This window comes from Pristis pectinata, chromosome 7 (genome assembly GCF_009764475.1).
Source record: "Pristis pectinata isolate sPriPec2 chromosome 7, sPriPec2.1.pri, whole genome shotgun sequence".
In the NCBI taxonomy this organism is placed as follows: domain Eukaryota; kingdom Metazoa; phylum Chordata; class Chondrichthyes; order Rhinopristiformes; family Pristidae; genus Pristis; species Pristis pectinata.
This window is the reverse complement of record NC_067411.1, coordinates 78,904,341-78,927,613: the sequence shown is the minus strand read 5'-3', so window position 1 is coordinate 78,927,613 and position 23,273 is coordinate 78,904,341. Positions and strand designations below refer to the sequence as shown.

Below are 23,273 nucleotides of genomic sequence, written 5' to 3'. Positions count from 1 at the left end.
CGCGTAGCCTCAGTTGGAGGCACTTGATCGTTTACTTTGTAAATCTGGTAAAAGGACTGAGAACTGTCTTTACCAATTATAATAAAACGCTCTTAAAATCTATTTGTGTGCGAGTGTCTGTGTAAAATAAATAACACAGTAAGAAGACACTAAATATAGAGAAGGGTGATCATGAAATATCATCTGATATTTTACTATTGTGAGGACTAGCTTGGTAAAATAATTCTCTTACAAGTGAAGGTTATTTTACATTCTGTGTTATTTATTTACTGTATTTTCCCTGTGTGCTCTTGACAATGATTGGTCGCTGTTGGTCAGTGGGAGGAGCTGGAAGTGACAGAATAATCTGGCTGCTATAAAAAGCTCCCCCACTCTCTCCCGGTGAAATTCACATACGGATGAACGGTGCGGATGTCATGTGAAAGGCCACATGCTCCATTCAGATTCGGAGCGCTAACGGAACAGTAATAACAGACCGAGGGGGGAGAATGAGCAATGGTGGAAGAGCAAGCTACTGACAGCCTTTTTATCGCCTTCTAGCCGCCGCTTCTCTTCTCGCGGAGCGTTTGGTTTTGATATAAATTCATGATCGTTTTGCATTTGAAGTCGCCACCATGCGAGGTAAGAGATCGTCTGGGAGTTACTGGACAAATACTATGATAGGTGGAGCGGGGAGGACGACCACGCGTGCAATATATCCCGAGTGTAAACCCGCGTGAATCTAGATTTAAAGGGTGTCTGCATGGATGGTGGCTTCAAACTTTTATTTCCTGGCTTCCCTGTGTAGGGCTCCGCGCTCTAAATAATGCTGTGCGTTTTATGTAACATCAAACTTTGATCGCTGATAATGTGCTCCATTGCATCTGAGATCTGACGAGTCCAGGAGGCGGGAGCTGGGCAAGCTGTCACATCAGTTTTGTTTACTACAGTAGGCTACTTTTGAACGAATCTGTGGCAGGGCTTCCAGAGATGGTTGCAGTGCTTGGCATTCTTCACCCATTACAGTGCAGCACTGGCTGTATTCCCTTTTACTCCGAGCAGAGAACTTCTTGTAATTTCAGTTTTGAGGTTTGGTTTAAATAATTGTGAGATGATGAGAAAAAATATATACTTTTTTTAAAAATCAAGATGTCTTATGCCAGCAAAATTCGGCGTTTGGGGTCCAAATGTGAATAGCATAGGATCAGAATTGTGTAGAATTGAAGTGGGAGATGGCACATATAAAGCACGGGATATATCGCTTGGTTGGCAGATGTCGGTGTGTTTTGTTTTATTTTGGTCGGACAGTTGGTGAACTTTTTTTATAAATATATCCAATTTCCTCGCTGTTTCCATTCTGAATTGTGTCACCGCACGTTTCAACATGCGGTCAGTGTGAAGGATGCTCTGGGGCCCTGTGTTAGTGCTGGGACTCTGGACAGAGTCAATCAGTCGGTGTCATGTGTTCCACTGACCTACTTCTATCCGTCAAGATGTTGTTATGTTCCCCCATCATCACCACCCCGCCAATGAACAAAAAAAAGCAACCCGACCTTTTCACACATCATACACACACTGTACTCCAGTTTGCTCCCGGCTCAGTCTTGCGTGTACCGTCATGTGGATCGGATCAGAGGCTTTTTCGCCACAGTGTATTAGCACTGTCTAAACTAACAAGGGCGTCGTGTTTACAGAGAAAGGAATAAACAGTACAAGAGCACTTTACCATGCTGGTCCTGTGGTCTTACCAAGAGTGAGAGGTACAAGTATCTCTAGTGTTCAATGTTAGAATAAAGTGCATCGGAGCATACTTGTTTGGAAAGAAGGGGAATATTTAGCCACTATCTCACAGGAGCTTGTGGTCAACTGTTTTATATGAGGGCCTATAATACGAATCTCCACCTATTTGTAATCTCTAGTGTTTTTTTTAAACAAAAGTAAAAATAACAACTTCTGATCTCTTTGGCAAGATCGGTTGCCACCCACCTTAGTTTGCCGTCCTTTCACTTTCCTTACAAAGTTTATTTTATCGTATTCTTACAGACTGTTAATTTGTTAAAACATCGCAAAAAATGACTTATTTCCATTCTAAAATGCGTAAGGTTTTGCTCATTAATTGATTTTCTGAAGTTGTTATGCTGCGCATTTTTCATGTCATTATTACACGATACGCTGGAGCGGTCACAACCATTCACTCCATCTTTTAATAAATTTATATTAGAATACAAGTCAAAAATAGATTTCTTTATGATCACTAACTATAGATTTTGCAGAGGGAAAACACAGCTGATTCCAGTTTAGTGAACTTTGTTTTCAATAACTTAGTAGCAAATTCAGCAAACCAAGAAAAGTAGTCCATGTATGTCTTTTGCCAAACATTTATTTCTACTTTTACGAAAATTAGTTATTTAAGTTTATTTAATAAATGAACCTAAAGAGAAAGCCATTGTTTGGAAATTTGCTTTCCTTTGTGAATACAAAACTACAATAGATTAAAGTTGTGCAATGATGTTTTTAAAAGTATTTTTAAGATGACTCAAAAGTGAATTTGATCCACAATTGTGTGGACCACTCAATGATTGTTCTGTTCCCTAATGTTTGTGTCAATGGGGGGGGGGGGAGAGAAGAAGAGGGGAGGGGCGGAGAGAATTGAACAGAGCAGATTATATCCCTGCTTAACCAAAAGAGCAAGTAGGAATCTAATTTGATCCCTTTTAACAGCATTTGGCAGTATTGTTCACTTTTGCTGAACTGTTCCAATAATTAGCAGAAAATGTGGAATAGAAGCCAAACATGCTTTGTCACGTTTAACCAAATGCAGTAAAGAAATGGAAATAACAAGAAATTAATTGAATGGCAGTGGCATGTGCATGAGTAGGGGGATTGGGGGGGGGGGTGTGGGTGGAGGGTAGAAAGATATGGGATACTTGATGGGATATGACCAGTAAAATCAAGATTACAGAATGTGAAGTGATGATCAGTCAATTTGATTACATCCATTTTCACTACTTGGTTCTCAGCTCATGTTAGTAATGCTATTTGGGGTTTTTATTCTTTGTAACTGTGTGCCCTATTATAATATGAAAGACTGCATTATCATGGTGGTAGGTTATTGAGGCAAAAGTGGAAGCATCGTTATGGGAAGGCTTTTTTTTAAAAAAAAACTTGAATTGGTGAAGAAGGTTGTGATCCAACTGATTTACTGGACGTGGGAAGTCTACAATAAGAATTGAAGTTGGAGGAAAGGTCAACATCCGCCACAAAAAAGAAATTTCAGATCCCAATTATAATCTGTTGAAAGAAGGTCCTGAACCCAATAATAGAGAACTGAGAGAAGACAGTTTTGGTAATGAAAAGAAAAGGGACCACACTTCCAATATATAGAAAATGAAGGAAAGGTATTCACATCACTAATGGAAAGTCAGAAAAGAATGACCTCAAAAAGAGGCAAAATTGAGAAGGCAATAACCCCAATGATAAGGCTGCAGAAGATGGGTTATGAGTTCACTAATAGACTTGCAGGATAGAGCTCAATAGAAGGTATTATGGGTAATCTACTGTCATTTTTTCCTGCATTTGAGCAGTAGCAGGACATTATGCAGGAGGAACATTCGATAATTGCTGTGAGAAAGTAATCATTAACAAAGCAGAGTACTTTTCATTATCAGTCCATTTTTCCAGTTAAATGAATGCTATGAACTATTCTATTGCTTTCAAGTAAGCATGTTAAATAAGAAACTCAATGTAATGGAAGGAAAATTTGGACCAAAAATGTGCAATCAAGAGAGAAACCAGTGAGAGCAAGATGTCATAAAACAAGTGTGAAAAAGTTGCACATACAGTTTTTTTGTCAGGGCTATTCGCATGTTAATATATTTAGAAATGATTGAGAAAATTGTTTCAAGACCAGCAATGTTTGCTTATTAAACCCAGACTAGCATGCCTGGCAGAAAACAATATGACGCTGAATGTGTGTTGTGTGGCATAAATCTGAGAAACTATGTGGAATTGTATATTTTCTTCCCAAACTTCTGTGACTAATGATAATTCACTGCAGCTAAGGTAATTGCAACATGCGGGCTACATTTCAGTGCAAAAAAATTGGATCCTGGGTGGAAAAGAAGCAAATAAAGCACAAATATTAAAATAGTGGATAAAGCAAATGGGTTTGACATGTAAACGGAACATCAGCTTCATGAAGCGAAATAATGGACAGCATTACTCAGCCCGTCTCCTGCAGATTTTTCCATTTTACACATTTTGTCTCTCCTCCATGGCCTTGTACCACACTGAACAATATTCTTCAGCTGCCATGCATCCATCCTGTGTTAATTACTGTTGATTCCCTGCTCCTGCTTCAACATCAGAGACAATTACTTGGTTATTTTGCACTGTTCTTTAGAATTCCATCCTTAAATAACTTCACCATGTTTCTTGAACTACCTTCAAAGGTTACCTAAAATCACTTTTCTATGATTATCGTTCCTGCTAAATTATTGCTTTAACTTCCTGTTCATTACTCATCTTTCATCTCTGAAGTATCTCCTATTTTATGAGGAGCAATTGCACTGTGTTCTGTGTCTTTTTTTGTTTTTACCCTTTCTAGAGCATCCTATGGCCTTTTATGAATTAGTCATTAGGGAAGCCTGAAGGTGCTGCTAATTTCCACTTGTATAAAAGTCACCAAATTAAAAGTATATTTGTATGTAAAATATAGCAGAATGTATACCTTATTTCCCACTCCCTCATTCTCCCTATAATTAAATGGCATCTGCACTAGTTAAATCCAGATTAATGAAGGGATTTTTTTTACATTTTAATCACATGGCAGCTTCATGAAGTTTTATCGAGGCCCTCACCCTTTAACAGTTTATGGGGTGGTTGAAGTCAAGCCTGTTTTCCTCTGTTACATTTAGAATCTTTTAATGTGCTCTTCTGCCCTGATATAAAAGTCAAAGATGTTAACAGCAATCCTTCAAAGGTGAAGAAGTTTATGCTTGAACTAAAGCTATATTCATTATCAAATAAATCAAGTACAATATGGAGGTCTGACCATATCAGTAGGTATTTGAGTTTGTTTCATACAGATATAAATGAATCATCAAATAGCTCCTGTGTGTATTGCCCATCTTGTGTTTTACTGGCTGGCTTACCTGTAACATAGACTCTGCTAAATGAAAATAGTACAAATTGGTATTTATCTGTGTAGAGTGGAACATGAACAGCCTAATAGATAAAACTGATATCACTGTTTTCCAGTAGAGGATTGGGAAAATGATCTCACCTGAATCTCTCAAGCACTGTTGTACTCCCTCTGTTAAGTGATTAGAGAATGTACATTGTTCTTGAATTCTAACCAATACCCTTGCACCATATGATTAAAAATGTTATTTAAGGTGCTTGAAAGAATAGTCTCTGAGAACATAATTGCTATCCACTTTTTGGTCTAATTGACTAGGAGAAGGAACAGTTAACAATCTGGGGCTGATATTTAAGAGTTGGCTTGTTCCAGTTGGCTCAGAAAATATTTGGAAGTTGAAAATTTGTTTTAAATGAGATTACAGAATATGTTCTGTAGATATATTGCATGAAAAATCAGTTTCAATGTTGTGAGCTGTAACAAAACTGTTGAAATGAACAATTAACCAGCAAATGTGAAGAGGAACTCAATTGTTTCAGGCTTCCGAGACATTCAGTTTGACTATCCTTTATGCAAAATCTATCTAACATGTATGTTTTCCAAAGTTTTCACGGAATACTAATGCAATACAAGTACTATCTGCTTATGGACACCATTAATGAAAGAGGCACTGAGTCTATATGCTTGTCAAGCAATTTGCAAAATGAACATTTACTGGCATAATGACAACTAATAGCATACTGCAGAACCTTCCTTCTCTTGCAATTACAGTTAGCTTTAACCAGCAGTCTGGAAGAACCTCCTTCCAGTTTTCAATGTCCACAACAAGTGCTTGATTACCAGAAGAAAATGATCATTCTTTAACCAAATCCTGAATTGCCATAGCTGAAAAGTTGCAAAGTTCAGTGGTGTAGCTCATTGAAGCACCAATGTGTAGCGCCACAGAGTGGACCAATGTGAATTTGCACCGCTGATCAATTGTCCCTCAGAGTCCTCTATCTTGCGTGAGGCTGACACTTGCGTGAGGCAGGGTCAATATGCCCTTGCAGAGAAAAAGAATTAAAGGGAATGCCCTTGCTGAATTGCTGTTGCATCTGTCAATGTAACTGCAAAGGTAAAGACCTGGGGAGGGTCATCTGCTTGGCCTCTTATGGTACTGCCCAGAGATTATTGAAGGAGTTCTGTAGGATGACAAATGTGATTTATATCACCACTAAAAATAGAATTCTTCATTTTCAATATATCCACTTAGCAAGGGTCAGAAAACCCAAACAATGCTTAAAGGATAATTTGCCTAATGGGAAAATGCATATTCTTTCCAGTCTTTGCCAATAGCCAACTAATCTATCATGTGAGTAGTCTAGTGTTAACACTGTAAATATTGACATCCCTTTAAGGGCACAACTTCATAAATTATTTGTGCACTGGTCAGAATGTGAGATAATCTCTACAGCGTAGTCTGCTCTAGGGATATTCCCTGTTTCTGTACTGAATTGGTGATGTCTGCATGGCAGTGAGTTTCAGAAAGACCGCAGGCAATTCAATTAAGTATTGATTGTCTTGGAACTTAATTGTCTTCTTTATAAATATTCATTATGGTCTCTGGAGCACATATATTTTAATCCATTGTTACCCTAGTTAACAGAAATTGTAAAATACTTGCTATGTTACGTATATTTGGTAGACAGGTAAAATAACAGTGAATGTTAGCTGCAATTTAATGCAGACACCATTTTAGAAATGGTTGCAAAAATGCCCCCACACAAAAAAAAATTAAAGCCTTGAGACTATTTAACTACATAAAATAGAATGAGAAATACAATATAAAATTTCTTCCCTGATTTTTATTTCTTTTTAAACTGTCCATTTTTTGCTTGTCCTCTGGACATATGCCAATGTCTGACTTTCACACCATAGGCTGAACCTGCTGAAGGAAATCCACAGTTCCAGCTTGGCTGCTAAAGGGGTACACCAGCACAGTGCTGCTTGTTCTTGCCTCTCCTTCATGAAAAGTATCTTGTCTTGACCTCCATACTTTGCCTGATTTAAAAACTATGATTTGGCATTTGTTGTACTGTTGAAAACAGTTCCACATTTCATTTCCTATTTAATTTTGGTTTTTGGAGCCAACTTCATTCACCTTTTTTTAAAAAATATTGAACTTGTAAAGCATTTTGTACAAACTGGTTACTTCTAAGTGTAATGTTGGTGATAATTTTTTGCATTGTTCTATGTTCATTAAATTAAGATGATCATGATGTCGGTGAAATTTAACATTTTTTCACATTGTTCATTGAAACCATATGAATCTTCCATCATTAACCCTGCCCATGGTACTGAATTTGTCAGAATAGCAGTATGACATTTCCATTTCACATACTATTTGTGATTGGTGTTTCCAAACCAAGGAGGAGTTGAAGGAAAGTTTTGTGCTGTTGACTTTTGTCCGATAAAGCGTGTATTCCCCATGTTGACCTCACCTTGAATCTCTCCGTGAAGGAATGGATCTACATAAAGATTCCATGAGTGGGACTGATTTAACCTGGTGTATCACATATAGTTGTGAAATTCAAGTCTAAGAGATATAAGGTGGGTGTTGGTAATATCCTAATGATGTACAAACCTGTGATTTTGGAAAAGCAAAAAATCAGTGCAACTACAGTCACATTTTCAGCTCAAAAGGTATCCCCAGAAGTCAAAGATTTATCTGCTGGACATTGTTATGAGTCATTTGGGAGAAAAATAGATCACTTTAAAAGATTGCACTTTCTTCATCCTGTTTATTAGTTATAACAACACTGGAGATGCAATAAAAGATTCTGCCCTGGAGAATGTTCAACATGTGGGTATGTGTGTTCAATTAGCAGTGGAAGGGAATTCATAGCAGTTTTAATTGAGGCTTGGGAAGCAATATTCTGTTGCACGGATCCTGCAATCCATTGCATACAACAGGGTGGTGAATCCAGAGCCTCACGTATGCACTCGTGTATAAAGTGTGTGGTAGGCCAAAGCTTTACAAGGTACCAATTTTGCTTTCCTGATCTTTTGCCTTAAAGCTAACTGTCATTGGAATAACTGGTGAACCTCCCTGATAACATTTGGCCAACTCACTACTGTAAAAACACATTGAACTGCTTTTGAATGTTACTATTTAAAAACAGTTTGATAGGATTTAAATGCATAAAAAAGTGTAAAAGCTTCTTGATTTTAATGTCATGTTTTAAGTAAATAAAAAGAAAAAAAAATCAAAGCACTTACCTTCAATTAATTTGTAAATTCAAGTTGGTGAACCCATTCTAGTGGTACCATTCCATAAATGCCACCTGTGTCTGGCATAAGGATGGAGGGTGTGCAGATACAAAGTGTATCTGGCTCCTCGACTCAGTACAACTCTGTTACTGGCCCACTGTAATAGCAGGGTGGGAGGTCAGTGGGACTTCCAGTACACTCCTGACCTTGGCATTGCAAAACCCAGGCACAGAAATCAAAAACATGCTGGCCTTTGCAATGTTGTTAACCAGCCTTTGGCTATGGTGCTACTGGTTGCAGTTCAGTACAATCCAGGCCCTTGTGTCCTCAAGCAAAGGAACTCAGCAAGGTTAGTGGTGGTGGAGGGTCCCCAGAAAACAGTTGCCTTCAAGAAGACCAACCTGTGAACCATGCTGGAAGAATGAAGTAATCTTCATTGCTGGTCTCCCTGGCACTAGCTCGGCTTGTGGCAGTCCAGGAGCAGCCCCTTCATTCCTCAGTTAAAGCCTGCTTCTGCAGTCGAGGCCCGGGATATTTGGAAACCACATCTTCTCATTGGAAGATCCTGAGCGCATAGGTGAAATTAACTTGAACTGGTACAGTTGTATTGATAACGTTGACAATTTAAACCATTTGTGCTGATTGTGTCAGCCACTATCTTATCTGTGCAGGGTACCAGCCCAAATTGGTTTACTTGTATCTCTGCAAGAGTGTGATATCAACATGTGTTGATACCAAATGGTGTCTCTCAATGCTTCCACTGGTCTTTCTGTGATGTGTCGGAAGAACAGAGGACTGAACTACACACAATTCCTGATTGCATTTAAATATTTTGTTCAGATTAATTTCCTTTGAATAACGATTTAAAAACTTAGCACTACTCAATAGAATTTCTAGGTCTATTTGGCTACTTAGGGTGGTTGTGGCAGGAGGCCATGTTACAGGACCAATGGGAATATCTCAATTAAAGTTGTCAACCCTGAGTTATTGAAGCTCAGTCAGTTTATTTAATATAACAGTAGTGTCAGTGTGTCCCACTAGTATGTAGATTACAATTATTATGCTGTGAAGGATTATTGCACATATAACGCTGTTTACACAGTGCCTACTTCTTTGCTCTTTAAGAAGTATTCTGTCCATGTTATTCTGCCCTGAGAGCTAATAACATAAAGGTCACTGGATTAGTAGGTGAATAAGTGGCCATTCAAACATTATTACCTCCACAGTTGGTTATTGTTGTGAATGCAGCTATTTCAGTGCCAGTACAAATACTGCCAAACCCCACATGTAATGGCCTCCGCTACTGTTCTCCTGCTATATTAGTTCTCAGCTACAATTCTGTTAATCCATCAAGTTTTCTTCTTTAAATAAGACAAACAATATATGCAACATCCAATTGTAGCATGCTGATATTACATTCCATGACAATGTTTTAAATTAATTTTACATTGTAACAACAAATTGTAAAAAGCCAGTGCACTTTTTGCCCACAGTCACCGAAATGGCTGATAATTTCATTGACTATCTCTTGTATAATCCTCCAACTTGTATAGCAGTGGAAAAATGTACTCAAGTCAAGTTATTAAAAGGATTACATTTCAAAAGTATACCTGAGTATCTCAAGACAAAGATTACTCCCATTGCAGCTAATGAGAATAGAGAAAACAAGAGCTAAAGAGTTTTAAAAAAACTTTTTATATAAAAAAGGGCTTTACAAGTGAAATCTAGCAGTACTTACATTTTTTTTGTCCTGTCAGTTTGCATCGCACTGTGGCACTTGTTTGCCTGCATCTCTCTGGCTTATTTTGGGTGAGGAGTTTATTGCTTCTAATGAGGGACTGTACATTTTGACAGTGAACTGAGTGTTTGCTACTACAACTGCATTGCTCATCACCATGTTGGGTATAAATAAACCTCAGAATGTTGCAGTATGCTGGCTCTATAATACAGTTGTGCCTGACATTTAATTTTCAGTAGGAGTCCAAATATTAAGTTAATGAGTTACTTTGCATTTACACTCTGAGGAAAACTGAGACTAGATACATGCAATAGTGCATCAGAAATTTGGCCACATACAGCTCATTTCCCAACTGACTGCATGGATAATGTCTTTGAGATGTTACTAACTGAGACAAGGGACTGCACTGCAATCACTTATGGTTATGAAATGATGATCATTATGAGCTCAAATTTTTGCAAACTCTAAAACTTTTCGCTATGTGTCACCTGGGTTCTGTTAGAATAATTCTTTGGGCTAGAAAGGAATGGGCACAATCCCCAGAACAGAACAGTTTTCATTTAATAGTAAAGCTCTATCTGAAATATAAACAGAATATACCGTAAACACTCAGTAAATCTGGCTGCATCTGTGGAGAGAAATTGTTAGCTTTTTAAGGCAATGATCGTTCATTAGGTCTGAAAGTTGTGGTGAAACAAGTTTAAGGATGCATAGGACTGTGGGAGGAGAGGAAAGAAACCCTGTGATAAGATGGAAGGCAGGAGAATTTAAATGACAAAGGTGATGAGAAGGCAAAAAGTGGTGGCAATGGAACTGATGAGGAAGCAAGAATTATATAAATAACATCCAACCAAGAAGCTTGGTAGATAAATTACATTTTATTTTTCCTGATAAAAGAAATTGAGGATGGATAATTAGCCTCAGATTTAATTTTTATTAAAGCATTGATCCCCATACGAACTTTTATCTGATTGACATGTTGGATGGAGTAACAGACACTGAACTGCAAAATATCATTTGAAATGAATAACTTTTTTGGTTTGCCATGTCAAAAAATTTATTGAGTTTAAAAAAAATCAAACTTCTGAAACATTAGTTAAAGTCTGCACTGGGACTGCGGTGCAACTGTCTCCTGGCTCCAGTGATCCGCATGCTGAGTTTGCACATTCTCCTTCATGTAGGTTGCCCTGGGTGCACTGGTTTCCTTCCCCACACCCCCCCCCCCCCCAATATTGCAAAGATGTGGTAGATTTTGGGTTACTTGACTATTGTAAATTATCCTGAGTAGAAGTGGCTGGTGGGATGTTAATGGACAAGGAGAGAAAATAGGATGCAGGGAAAATAAAGGGGGGGGGGGGTGTAAACTGGAATAGCAGAATCGTTAAATGAAATTGTTGAACTCGTTGAAGCTAATGTGCCTAGCCTCCAAGTGTTGAACTTTGTCAGAGTGTGGGAAGTCAAGAACTAAGGCCCAGAGTGAAAATGAGACCAGGAAATGAACAGAGGCAGCTACAAATTTGGAGTCACACTTATAGGTGAGAAGTTTTCCTACAAAGCAGTGTTTCCTATTGCTGAACTGCCAGTGGTTTTCCTTGTAAAAGATGGTAAAATATAATTCATTGGGAATATGTCTGGATATGATGATCAAACAATAGTTCCAACTAATACCATTTGGGGGAGGGGGGAGAATGTGGTAGATCCGGGTCAGTTATAACATTTAAGAGAAGTTTGGATAGGTATATGGAAGGGAGGGTTCTGCAGGGATATGGCCCAGGTGCAGGTAGATGGGACAAGGCAGAAGATCAGGTTGACATGGACTAGATGGGCCGAAGGGCCCATTTCTGTGCTGTAGTACTCTATAACTCTATGTGTAAGGTTGGTGGTGTAAAATGGCAGTGTTTTGCCAAACAGTAACAAAAATCCACACTGCATATCAAACTTACTCATTGCATTTGCCATTAGTGAGTGTTACTTCTGTACATTTATTTTAATATTGGGGAATTTTGTACATTCTCCAGTTGCCAATTTTCATTTAACTAAGGAATAAAGTTGTGTAGTTTATTCAGTACAGAATTTATAAAAATCATTTAAAGCTATATGTGTAAGCTATGCAGGTAGCTATTTAATATCAATAATATAATTTTGCTACAGAACATAAAATCTTCCTTTTGCAGGCAGACTTTAACTAATGTTTCAGAAGTTTGTTTTTTTAACTCAATAAATTTTTTGACATGGCAAACCGAAAAAGTTATTCATTTCAAATGATATTTTGCAGTTCAGTGTCTGTTACTCCATCCAACATGTCAATCAGATAAAAGTTTGTATGAGGATCAATGCTTTAATAAAAATTAAATCTGAGACTAATTATCCATCCTCAATTTCTTTTATCAGGAAAAATAAAATGTAATTTATCTACCAAGCTTCTTGGTTGGATGTTATTTATATAATTCTTGCTTTAACATCTTTCACTAATAGTGTACCTGTCACAGCTTAATACAGAGGAAGCCAGTGTTTTTAGGGTGAAAGACACAGTTGGTCTTTATTTTATTCAGCTCAGTTTTGTTTCTTTACATTGTTTCTCCCATATCCTTACCTTGCACTTCAAAATTTGTTAACATGCACAATGCAAAGGGCAACAATGTCAAGAGTTCACTACAACACACACTTACCATTATATTTCCTGACCTAACTAAATTACTAGAAGGTGAAAACAGTCTGCTAATGGGTTCAGTCATCCAGAACATCAATTAGAGAGCCAGTTTGTATATTTAAGGGATCATCTCTATCTGTTACAGTATTAATAGCACAGCAAGAGCAAACAAATGCAAAGAGGCTCAAGAGAAGAAGCTCAAATATTTATCCAAAGAAAGAAAATCTGCATTTATATAGTGCTTTTCAAGTTCACCTGATGACTTCGTGCTTTGCAAGCAATGAATAATGTTTAAGTGCTATGTAAGCACAGCAACTAAATTATACACAGCAAATACCCACTAATGAGAAGATTGGCCAAATATTGATGTAGGGTTTGCTAGGAGTTTACAGTTGGACAGGATATTAGAAGACTCCATTCATTTCCAGTTCCTTTGAAGCACATTTGACCTGAAATGGTAATTGTTTCCTTTTTCACCAATGTTGCTTGACCTGCTGAATGTTTCCAGCATTTTCTGTTTTATTATGTTAGACTCTGCTCTCCTTCAAATAATTTTTTCTAACTGCCTTAATTGACAGATGGGCCATAGTTTGATCTTCCAAAATTCAGTAATCTAATCCTCCCTCAGTACTGCACTAAAGTGATCACCTATGCACTGTGGGTGTGCCCTGTCTGGTGCTTGAACATGTTCTGACCTTGCTGTAATGACTTCTTATAGATAATGCATTGAGTGTTCCAGTGGCATCACATTTTGTAATGAGCCACCCAGGGCAGCCATATTGCATAGCATATTTGCTTTCACCATTTCAGTATAAGTTGGTCTCTTGAGCTAAGCACAGCTACTTGCTAATGACAGCAGAGATGTGGCTAAGGAGGCTCAGGTGAAGCAGGAAAGTGCTGATGAAGCTGCATCATACAGTTATAATATTTACCTAGCACTGCCAAAGGCAACCAAAGTCAGTATGCTATTCATTTCTATGCATTGGGCCACATCTGGTCCTGCATAGATATACCTGGAAGCTTACAGGTGAATTATTTAGCAGGCCTAACAATTTATTCACCTTCCTCACTGACTAACAGCAATAAGAAATAGCATTCAGTCTAGAAAACAGCCAATTTTCCCAGAATCCGTAGAATTATCGGTTTGTCCCCTTGTTGCCTATCAAGTTCCTGTGCATGACACAATGATCCAGAAGGAATTTTATTTTTCCATATGCATAGACCATACAACTACTTTTTCAGAAAAAAATGTTGGGAAATGTCTTTATCCCCAGAGTTCAAGTGATGCCTTCACTGTAAGATAATTGTCTTCTGCCTGTTTTATTGGAAAATAAATTAGGAATGGTATGAGGAAGTAGGGTGACCTGAACTACCATTGCAGTACTGAACCATGCTGCTTTTGTACACGAGTGTAACAAAACTCGTGCTGCAAGCAGAATTAATATCAAATGTAACTTTTGTATCTCATAGCAGCACATGTCTGGATCAATCAGTCAGCCTTGTGCTACAAACCATCTCCCCACACCCACAGGGTTTGTTGAATAATTGTCATTGATGGCAAACTCCCTGACTTAATTCTGGAAAGAGCTTCCCCGCACAATTCAGTGTTCAACATGAACAAGGTCATAACAAAGTAAGAGCAAATATGGCATTTTTGTCCTGTTTCTACACCAATGCTACCTTGAATTAAGGGCTACCATTTTAAATGGCCATTAATACCTATCATTTGATGCAAAGATGCTTTTTAAATAGTTGAGGTAGAAATTCATTCTGGGTCAATAATGTTTGCATGTCTTAAAATCAATGCAACCCCAAATTTAGATGTGGAATGAATATTTGGACCATGTGACCAAGGACAAATTTCAACACCAGATTTTTTTTTGCTGCCATTTCATTGTAAGGGACAGAGATTGTTTCCCATGACAGGATTTCATGTGATAAGAAAATAAACTTTTGATGCAAGCCATTGATTTATGCTCTGCACCACATCCAATGGTCTGGCTTTAAAAAGGAGAAATGTTTCTCCATTGATTGTTATGCCAAATGCTACAGGAGAGACATGCAGGCAAACCTAGCTGTGGAAATGTCAAGGTCATGTTCACCCTCAATGTAATGTCTTTGCCTCTTTCGAACATGAACTAATCTACTGTTTACAAGATATGACTTGAAGACCAACAGTCCATCAGCACCAGCTCTTCTATCATTTTCTCACTACCTATCAACAACAGCATTACAATTTGCAGATTCTCATGGTTTCTCAAAGCATAAGTGTCATTGATGGCATCTGTGAAGCCACCAATCGTTCTCCGGTTCTGACAAAGGGTCCTCGACCTGAAATGTTAATCCTTATTTCTCTTTCCATAGATGCTCCCTGATCTGCTGAATATTTGCAATGTTTTCTGTTTTTTATTTTAGCCATCAGTAGATCTGATCTTTTTCTGGTACCTCTACTTAGGATTAAGGTTAGGGTTTAGGAAGCTCATAAAGTGTATTCCACAGGATGGTTGTAGTTGTACCACTCATTGTAAACATCAAGCTTATCTCTTTTGTTGAATTTAAATGCAGAAACTCTTTACCCAGCAATGTGATTGAAGCATGTTCAGATTCACCACCATCTTCTCAGGGCAGATGGTGATGACAATAAAGGCTGGCACTGTAAGGAACACCTATATCATAAGTGAGAAAAGGCTGGTAACATAAGGATCGCTCATATCCTCTAGCGCTGCTCATAGACACACCTTAACCAGAGACGTTGAGAATGACGTTTTTGCTTACTATGTCTATGCTCGAATATGCAAAAATGACCACAAGATTACATTAAATTGTTGGAAGAGTAATAAATTCTGGTGAAACAAATACTTGTTTTCCTAAATTACACAGGGAGTATCAAACATTGGCTTCCTTCCTGTGTCCTATATTTATTTGACATCACCCTGGTGCAGTGGCAATGCTGTTAACTCTGAGCCTGGATGTTATAGTTCAGGCTGTAATCTAGGAGAGGAGAGTGGAGGAGTGTTCAGGGACTTCAGGGAGGGTATGATTTTAATTTTGGAATGAACAGAATGCAGCGGTAGATCAGCCTATTTTTTTTTTCCAGCCTCTGTTTGACTTGACTGGAAAGAAAATCTGGAATGAGTATTTACAGGCAGCCAATCTGAAATCAATAGTTTTCTATTTATACCTTTTGCTGTGAGTCATTCCTCCCCTCAGCCCCATAGCATTAAGATGGATCATGAATTCATGTAAAATTTGCCTGCTACTTTCCTGTAACCTTGGTGGAAGAAACAAATTAAACATGAAAAGCAGCGTCAATACTAACACATTGGCCCAGGATGAGACACTGCTGCAGTTTCTCCCTTGGTTAACTTATCCCAAGACCCCATCTGTCTATTCAGGAAGGTGCTTAAGATCATAAGGCACTATTTGGAAAAAGAGCAAGAAATATCTCCAATGTCTTGGCCAACACTTATCCCTGAACCTAAATAAATTGTCTTGTTTATCTTTGAATGTGGGATTTTGCTATGTCAGGATTGGGCACCATGTTTGCAACAGTATGGATTTCAAAAGTAAAAGTTAAGGACCACTTTGAGACATCCTGGTGCATTAAAGGCAATGGGGGGGAGAAAAAAAACAATCTTTCCTTCTAGGAAGGTTTGTACAAAAATGACAATCCTCTTCACTAGCACTAACTCAAAAACACCATAAGTTAGCTTGATGGTGCATGGTGCCTGAAATCCTCCTTTGCATGGTGTTGGTATCTGGCTTCAAACGCTTAATGTCTGCAACATCCTTAGATAATTACACAAGTTTTAAAGTTAGATATTAAAATTCCAATCAGAAGATTCTGTCCAGGATTTTTAAAAAAACATAAAATCGGTGAATTTCTGGCCAAAATATCTGGATTTTCTACCCAAGAAACATCTGGAAATTTCTATCTTATCATTGGCTAGCATTCTGACTTGACATTCTAGGGCTCCATTTCACTGCCATTCTGCCGTGTTTTGCTTTCTATCTGGTATGCTGGTTTTGCTTGCCTTGTAATTGTCTTTACAGCAGTTTTTTGAATTTCTCCTAATTTTAACAGTTTCACTCATTAGTTGTCCCCACATGACTGCATCCCTCGCCTTTCAGTCTGATTCAGTTTGTTTTTCTCTGATCTAAGGCTATGGTTATTTTTCTCTCTGCAAAGAAACAAAATCCAGCCACGATCTCAGCTCCTGCTCTTGGCACCTCAACTTAATACAAATGAAAACTAAAATGAGATAACCTATTCCCTACAGAATAGATCTGATCCAGCAATACAAGATTACGCACAGGACTAACTCCCCACTAATCTTCTTTCCATCATTCCAATTATCAGTATCTGTGGTGACATAGTGAGCAGAAGCGATAACTCCATCTCTATTAAACAAGCCACAAAAACAAGACAGCCTTTCTTCTCAATTCTGTTTTCAAAATGTGCAAAACTTAACAAAAAAAACAATCCATCAGCCTTCTGTTTGCAATAATATATACCTACAGAAGAACAAGACACAATTACACATTTTTATAAACTAATTTAATGTAAATGACAACAACTCTGGAGAAGACAGCCACCTGAAACAGATTTAAGAAAAAGACTGTTGAAAAGTGTGGATAGAAAGGAACAGATTTCATTGTTTTTTTTTCCCTTTATAATATTTTTGTTATTCTTTGCTTTCTGTTATGCTTCTTATTCTTGCATTCTTTGTTTCATCTGAATACTGCATAATGTGTGTGTGGTTATTTTGTACCTGATCCATTCCAAATTGTCAATAAAATGTTTAAACCAACAAGTTGAATAATTATATTAGTGTTTCATTGTGTGGCTGACTGACTAGGATCTGTGTTGATATCTGAACATAGGAACTCCAAACAATGTTTTCCTTGACTCCATGAGTCCCTCAGAAGCACGATCTGTTTATCATTGTGTTCTACAGCCAGAAAGAAGGGGGAGGGGCATGAATTATCGTAAGACTGTTTCTGATGTAAAGGAATATGCTCATTTAATTATAGAAAGAATTGGCAAAAAAGCAGCCATTTATCCTCTTGTGCCTGCACCAGTCCTTTGGTAGGGATATCCAATTATTTTCACAGTACACTTCTTTTCCCATAGTGCTGATTTTTTTTTTTCCCTTCACATATTATTCAGCTCCCTTTTGAAAGTTATTATTTTATTTGTTTCCATTCTGCTTTTAGGCAGTGCATTCTGGATTGCAACAACCTGTGATATATTTTTTAAAAATGCTCTTGTTGCATCTGGTGCTTTTACAAATCACCCTCATCTGTGGCTCTGGTGATTGACCCTATTGCCACTGGAAAGTTTCTCCTTATTGATTTTGAACCCTTCCATCAAATATCCTCATGAGCAACTTCAGCTTCTTGGGTCTCTCCATATAACTACCATTTTCATCTCCTTTCTGAAGCCTTCAAAAAAAAACAGAATTGAACAGAATGCTGCAAGTGAGATTTAATCAGTATTTTAAAGTGACTGTTAAGATAGGAATCTCTGGACATTTTATTTCCACAGAAACAATCTAGATTTTATCCATTCTAGAATGTGTTTAGATTGAAGCAAATGAGTTAAACAGATGTGTATTGGTTTTCAAGTGCCACTGCTGAAACTTGAAATCTTAGGGACAAAGGATATGTCATTCTATCAGCAATTTATTGTTGCTTTTACAACAATCCAATTCATTGGAAGTCAGTAGGGACCATAGAGAAGAGGCCCAGTTATCAGAAAGGCAGGCTGAATATTGGGAATAGACCTGCATAGGAAGTCCAGCAGTAAAGACCTGCAGGAAGGATAAAAGAAGAGGAGCTGCAACAGAGCACTCCCTCTTTGTTTTAAAAGTACAAGAGGTGGCAATATGAGAGGCCCAGTGTTGCTGCAAATGGTGCAAGGCTCCAGTGGTTTTATTCAGATCTCCATTGTGCCTGGATGGAGTTTGCATGTTCTGTGTGACAGAATAGGTTTACCCAGGATACTCTGGTTTCCCCCAAAAGGAGTACTGGCTGGTAGCTTAATTGGTTACTGTAAATTACCCCTGTTATTGGTGGGTGGTAGGAAAATCAAGGGGAAGTTGATAGGCATAGGAGAGAGAATGGGTTAGAGGAAAATGAGTGATGGAATTGGATTGGTGGGATTACTCAGAGCTGACAAAACTCAATGGGCCAAATGCCCTCTTCTATGTCATAAGGAAATATATAATACACAATTTAAATATATGAAGGGAAATTCTGCCCTGGACCTTATAACATGGTAGAGAAAAGATGAATATTGAGTTTTAAGACAGACACACATATCTAAGGGTGAATGGTGTCATTCATACTTTGTTATAATTATTACCAAAAGACAAATTGTACCACTGGATTAAGTGGTTTTGATCATGCATATTGCTCATCTTAGTGTGAAGTGAAAATGCTTATGATTTAAATAAATCATAAACTCAACCGGTCCAAAAACACCAACACTGCAAATGCTAGAAATCTGAAGTAGCAGCATAAAATGTTTGAAATACTCAGCAGGTCAGACATCTATGGAGAGAGAAATAGAGTTAAAATTTCAGGTCAATGACTTTTCATCACAACTCCTGACTATTTCCAGCACCTTGTCTGATTTCACCTCCCAGTGTCAATGCAGTCTGGCTTTTGGAGAGACAGAAGAAGTAACTTGCTGAGTTTTAGGAATTGGTGGTGGAGATTATCAATAGATGATGATTATTTACTCCAAAGTTAACGTGTTGTATTTTTCAGTTTTGTAACCATCAAATCTATACTATTACTAACTTTAAATGTCATAAAAGATCGAAGTTACAAAATTTTGGAAGCATCATAGAATGTTTAATATGAAAGCAGTGATTCTTTATGGATTGAAACTAGTTAAACTGAGAAGCAAGTCATTCATTTTACCAATTGAAGTTATTTGGAAACAACAGCACAACTCTAAGCATTAAAGCTGTCTGGAAAGCCACTGTAATTTCTTTCAATATATATTTTAAATCCCTCAATTTTAAGACTTTCTGAAGTCAATCCAAAAGAGACTTTCAATTGCATCTACATCCAGTCATTGCTTTAGCCACATTGTTTCAATGCACAGTTTCAAATATTTTCACAGTAAAATATAGTAACCTTCCTGTGCTTTTCAATTCACTTCACATCTGCCATTTCCAGAAGGAAAAGATGAACTACAGTTGCTTTTCTGCTCTTACTAAATGAATTCCAGAGTGACCCAATGTGCAACTTCACTCCCTTTACTATCTTGCACTCCCCTCAACCCCCAAAACCCCCTACTACAATAGAACTAGCTGGGATCAAGAGCACACTGGATGCAACTTCCAATGTTTTTCCACTTTTAAAGTAGTGAATCAAGGTTTCCACTGAAATATACACCCATTGCATCTTTAACTGAAGGCACCACTATTTGTACTTCATATAATTCTGCATAGCTGAGTGATCAGGGTTTTGAATTCAATTAACTTAGCACACCTAGTTACCAGTTCTAGCTGCAATAAATCTACTATTAGAACATGCATTTATTCAACAGAATTTGCTGGTACTGTAATTACTGCTGAAATTATCTCTCCCTACCCTGATTTTAATTTCACTCCTCTTTCCTATATGCACTACCTTCTCAGCCCAGACAATATGCAGTTTTCTGCTCCTAACACTGGGCCATGATATCAGCTGCAGCAACTTCCTCCCAGAAATTTCTCCAGCTGAAATGCACAGCTGAAACTGGAAGCTTATAATAAAACCAGAAAATGTTGAAAATACTCACTAGGTCTGTCAGCACCTGTAGAGGAAGCCAGTCCATTAGCATCTCTCCATAGATGTTGCCTGGCCTGCTGAGTAATTAGCATCTTCTGATATTATTTCAGATTTGCAGCATTTGAAACTGAGCTTGCTGTGTTAGAGCCATGGCTGCATAGAAGACTGCTATTGAAGCCTCAAAGAAAATTTGGAGAGACTGAAAATGTGCCAATGATGGTGTATTTTTTTTAAAATGGTAAGATGGTAACTGCATAGATGCAGATACATGACCTAGTTTTTCATGGTGAAATATGTTTGAACACCATTGGACTGTGCCATTCAGTCAAACTAGCAGCCTCTTAATGAGAGTGCTTCTCCTATGTATCTATTTAAGGAAACTGTACAATGCACAAGGAATTAATCAATGTCTGAGCAACCTGCACCTTCAAACAAATGCCTTTTACCTACTGCATATTGTGGAGTGAGATTTTTTAATAATACTTTAAAGCCTAATTTTGCAAATTTAGTAAAAATAAAAAAAAATTGCTTTATGTATTGCCATTGAGTGCAAGGACAAAAGTCACATTGGCTATTCTCTATGTGGATAACTGGGCTGCTGGGAGCTTGGGACAGAGGTGAGGGGCTTTCAAAGCAAGATGGATGAATATGAGACCAGCATCAGTACCAGCACAGCAGGAAAAACAAAATGAGAGGATAACCATACATTAATAACAAAAAATAGTTTTAATCCAAATTTTGCAAGGTCATAAGAACTTTTGAAATTTTAAGCAATAAAACCATGTAGGGTAATAATTTTTTCCTACACATTTCATAAAATGAATTGTGCTGAAAATACTACTTCTGAGAGTTTCATAGGAATTACTCTTGGTTAGCTAGCTGCCTGGTTGAAATTTATTGGCCTTTTGCATTCAGACTTTTATTTAATATCTTTTGAAGTCTTATGATATTTTAAAGCACTTTTCATGGTATGAAAAGCTGTGGCTACATTAATGTAGCCAAGTGTAGTTAGGATTTTGTACATAGCAAAATCAAACAAAGTAAAAACTAAAGTGAAAAGTTCCTATGGTTTTATAATCAAAGGTTATGGGGAGAGGCGGGAAGGTGGACTTGAGTAATTTTGGATCAGTCATGATCTTATTGAATGGCAGAGCAAGCTTGTCGCTGGTGGTGATATTTGAGAGAAGTATGTTAGCCAGGATACCATGAAAATTATTTGCTTAGAAGCGAGAAGTCTATCTCATTGGCCTGCTAGTGCAGAAAATGAGGGAATATACTTTTAATGTGGTGTAGAAAAGACTGCAATGCTTCCTGATGAAATGACAGAAGCAGCAGTTTTGGCATGTCAGTTGCTGCAACATGCTCTAGATCATCCTGTTACATCACGGAGGTGCTGCTGGAAGAAGTAAGATCCAGGAAGGAGTACCTGTGAGGCAAGAGACCCTTCAGAGAGTCCCAGATGTCTGGTGACAGTTTGTGCAATATTCTCCAAAAGTTCAGTACAATGCAGAATGAAATTTAATGACTCTGAATGTTGACAAAATAAGTCAAGACTCTGATGCAAGTATACAACCACCATCCTGTATGCAAGTTACTAGCTCCCCTGTGTTTCTTTCTGTATATAGGTGTCAGGGAAACCAAAAGCAACCTCTTCAAACAATGCAGCACAATATTTAAAGACTGTCTCTCAACCCTTTGAATCTGACAAAAGGGACTTGATTGTCTTCAAGTCTTCACAGGATGTCTTCATCAGGATTTAAGTGGAAAAACTCCATGACAATGATGTGTCATTGATTTTTATCCCTCAATTCTTTTTTAATTTATTTCCAACATGTGAGAATTGCTGACAAGATCAGTACTTATTGGCTCTCCTGCTTGCCCTGAACGAAGTGTCATACTTTGAGTATTTACATTCATCAACTGTTTCTTCACAGCCACAGCTAAACAGAAAAAGTCAGCTATTCTCAAGATCAGGCTTTAATGTAACAGTTGCTGCCACTTTGAACTCTGCCCTGACCTTTTGTTTGCATAACCACCAGCATCAGAATCATCTTTCCTTGTGGAATTAGGCATTTCAAAATGTTACCACAGGTTGGGTCATCAAGCATCAGTTAAAGATGAGGGCCATAGAGTGGAATTAATAGAGAAAAGTAGGTTGGGGGTGGTGAGGCAGACAGTTGATCTTGTCACTGAGAAATCCAGGGGCTTAGATCTTGGTGGCTTTACCTTCAGAGGTTCCAGTTGCTGGGCTGTGGAGAGTTCTTTCATTCATATGATGAGAGATAATAGATGAAGGGGTGTTCACAACCCTTAAATGCTGTACAGTGTAGGCAGATTCTCATGACCAGCATAACATCCTAGAGACCGTGACTTCCCAGGAGACTTCTGACCAGATTATTAAGATGCCAAAAAAAAAGCTGTGGCTGCTAGATTGTTAGCTACCATAGCTTTAGTAAAAGCCTTGAACATCATGAACACTACACTTGCATAGGACTTCTGGAACTTCATTGGATCTACAAGAACACCTGCACCTGTACTACTGCTAAGCTGTAAAGAGCGAAGAGAGCTATTCAGAGCAGTAATAAATCTGCTTCCAATGGCTTCAGACAAGTCCAGCCACGATACAGCAGGAACCGAGCTGTCAGTCTGGTTCCTCTGGGACGGCAGCTGCTCAAGTCTCTAATGCGCTAGACATTTTTCAGTCATATCAAAGTTGGGGAGCACCTTGA

General features: G+C 38.0%; 1 protein-coding gene across 1 annotated transcript in view; it reads left to right on the top strand.

The window, feature by feature from the left end:
• Positions 1-494: 494 nt before the first annotated feature.
• LOC127572388 (nuclear receptor ROR-beta-like) overlaps positions 495-23,273 on the top strand; it is a 157,471-nt gene continuing 134,692 nt past the window's right edge. The window contains 1 exon segment of the mRNA XM_052019578.1: positions 495-621. Within this exon segment, the coding sequence (XP_051875538.1) occupies positions 615-621 (7 nt within the window). The 5' untranslated portion in view covers positions 495-614.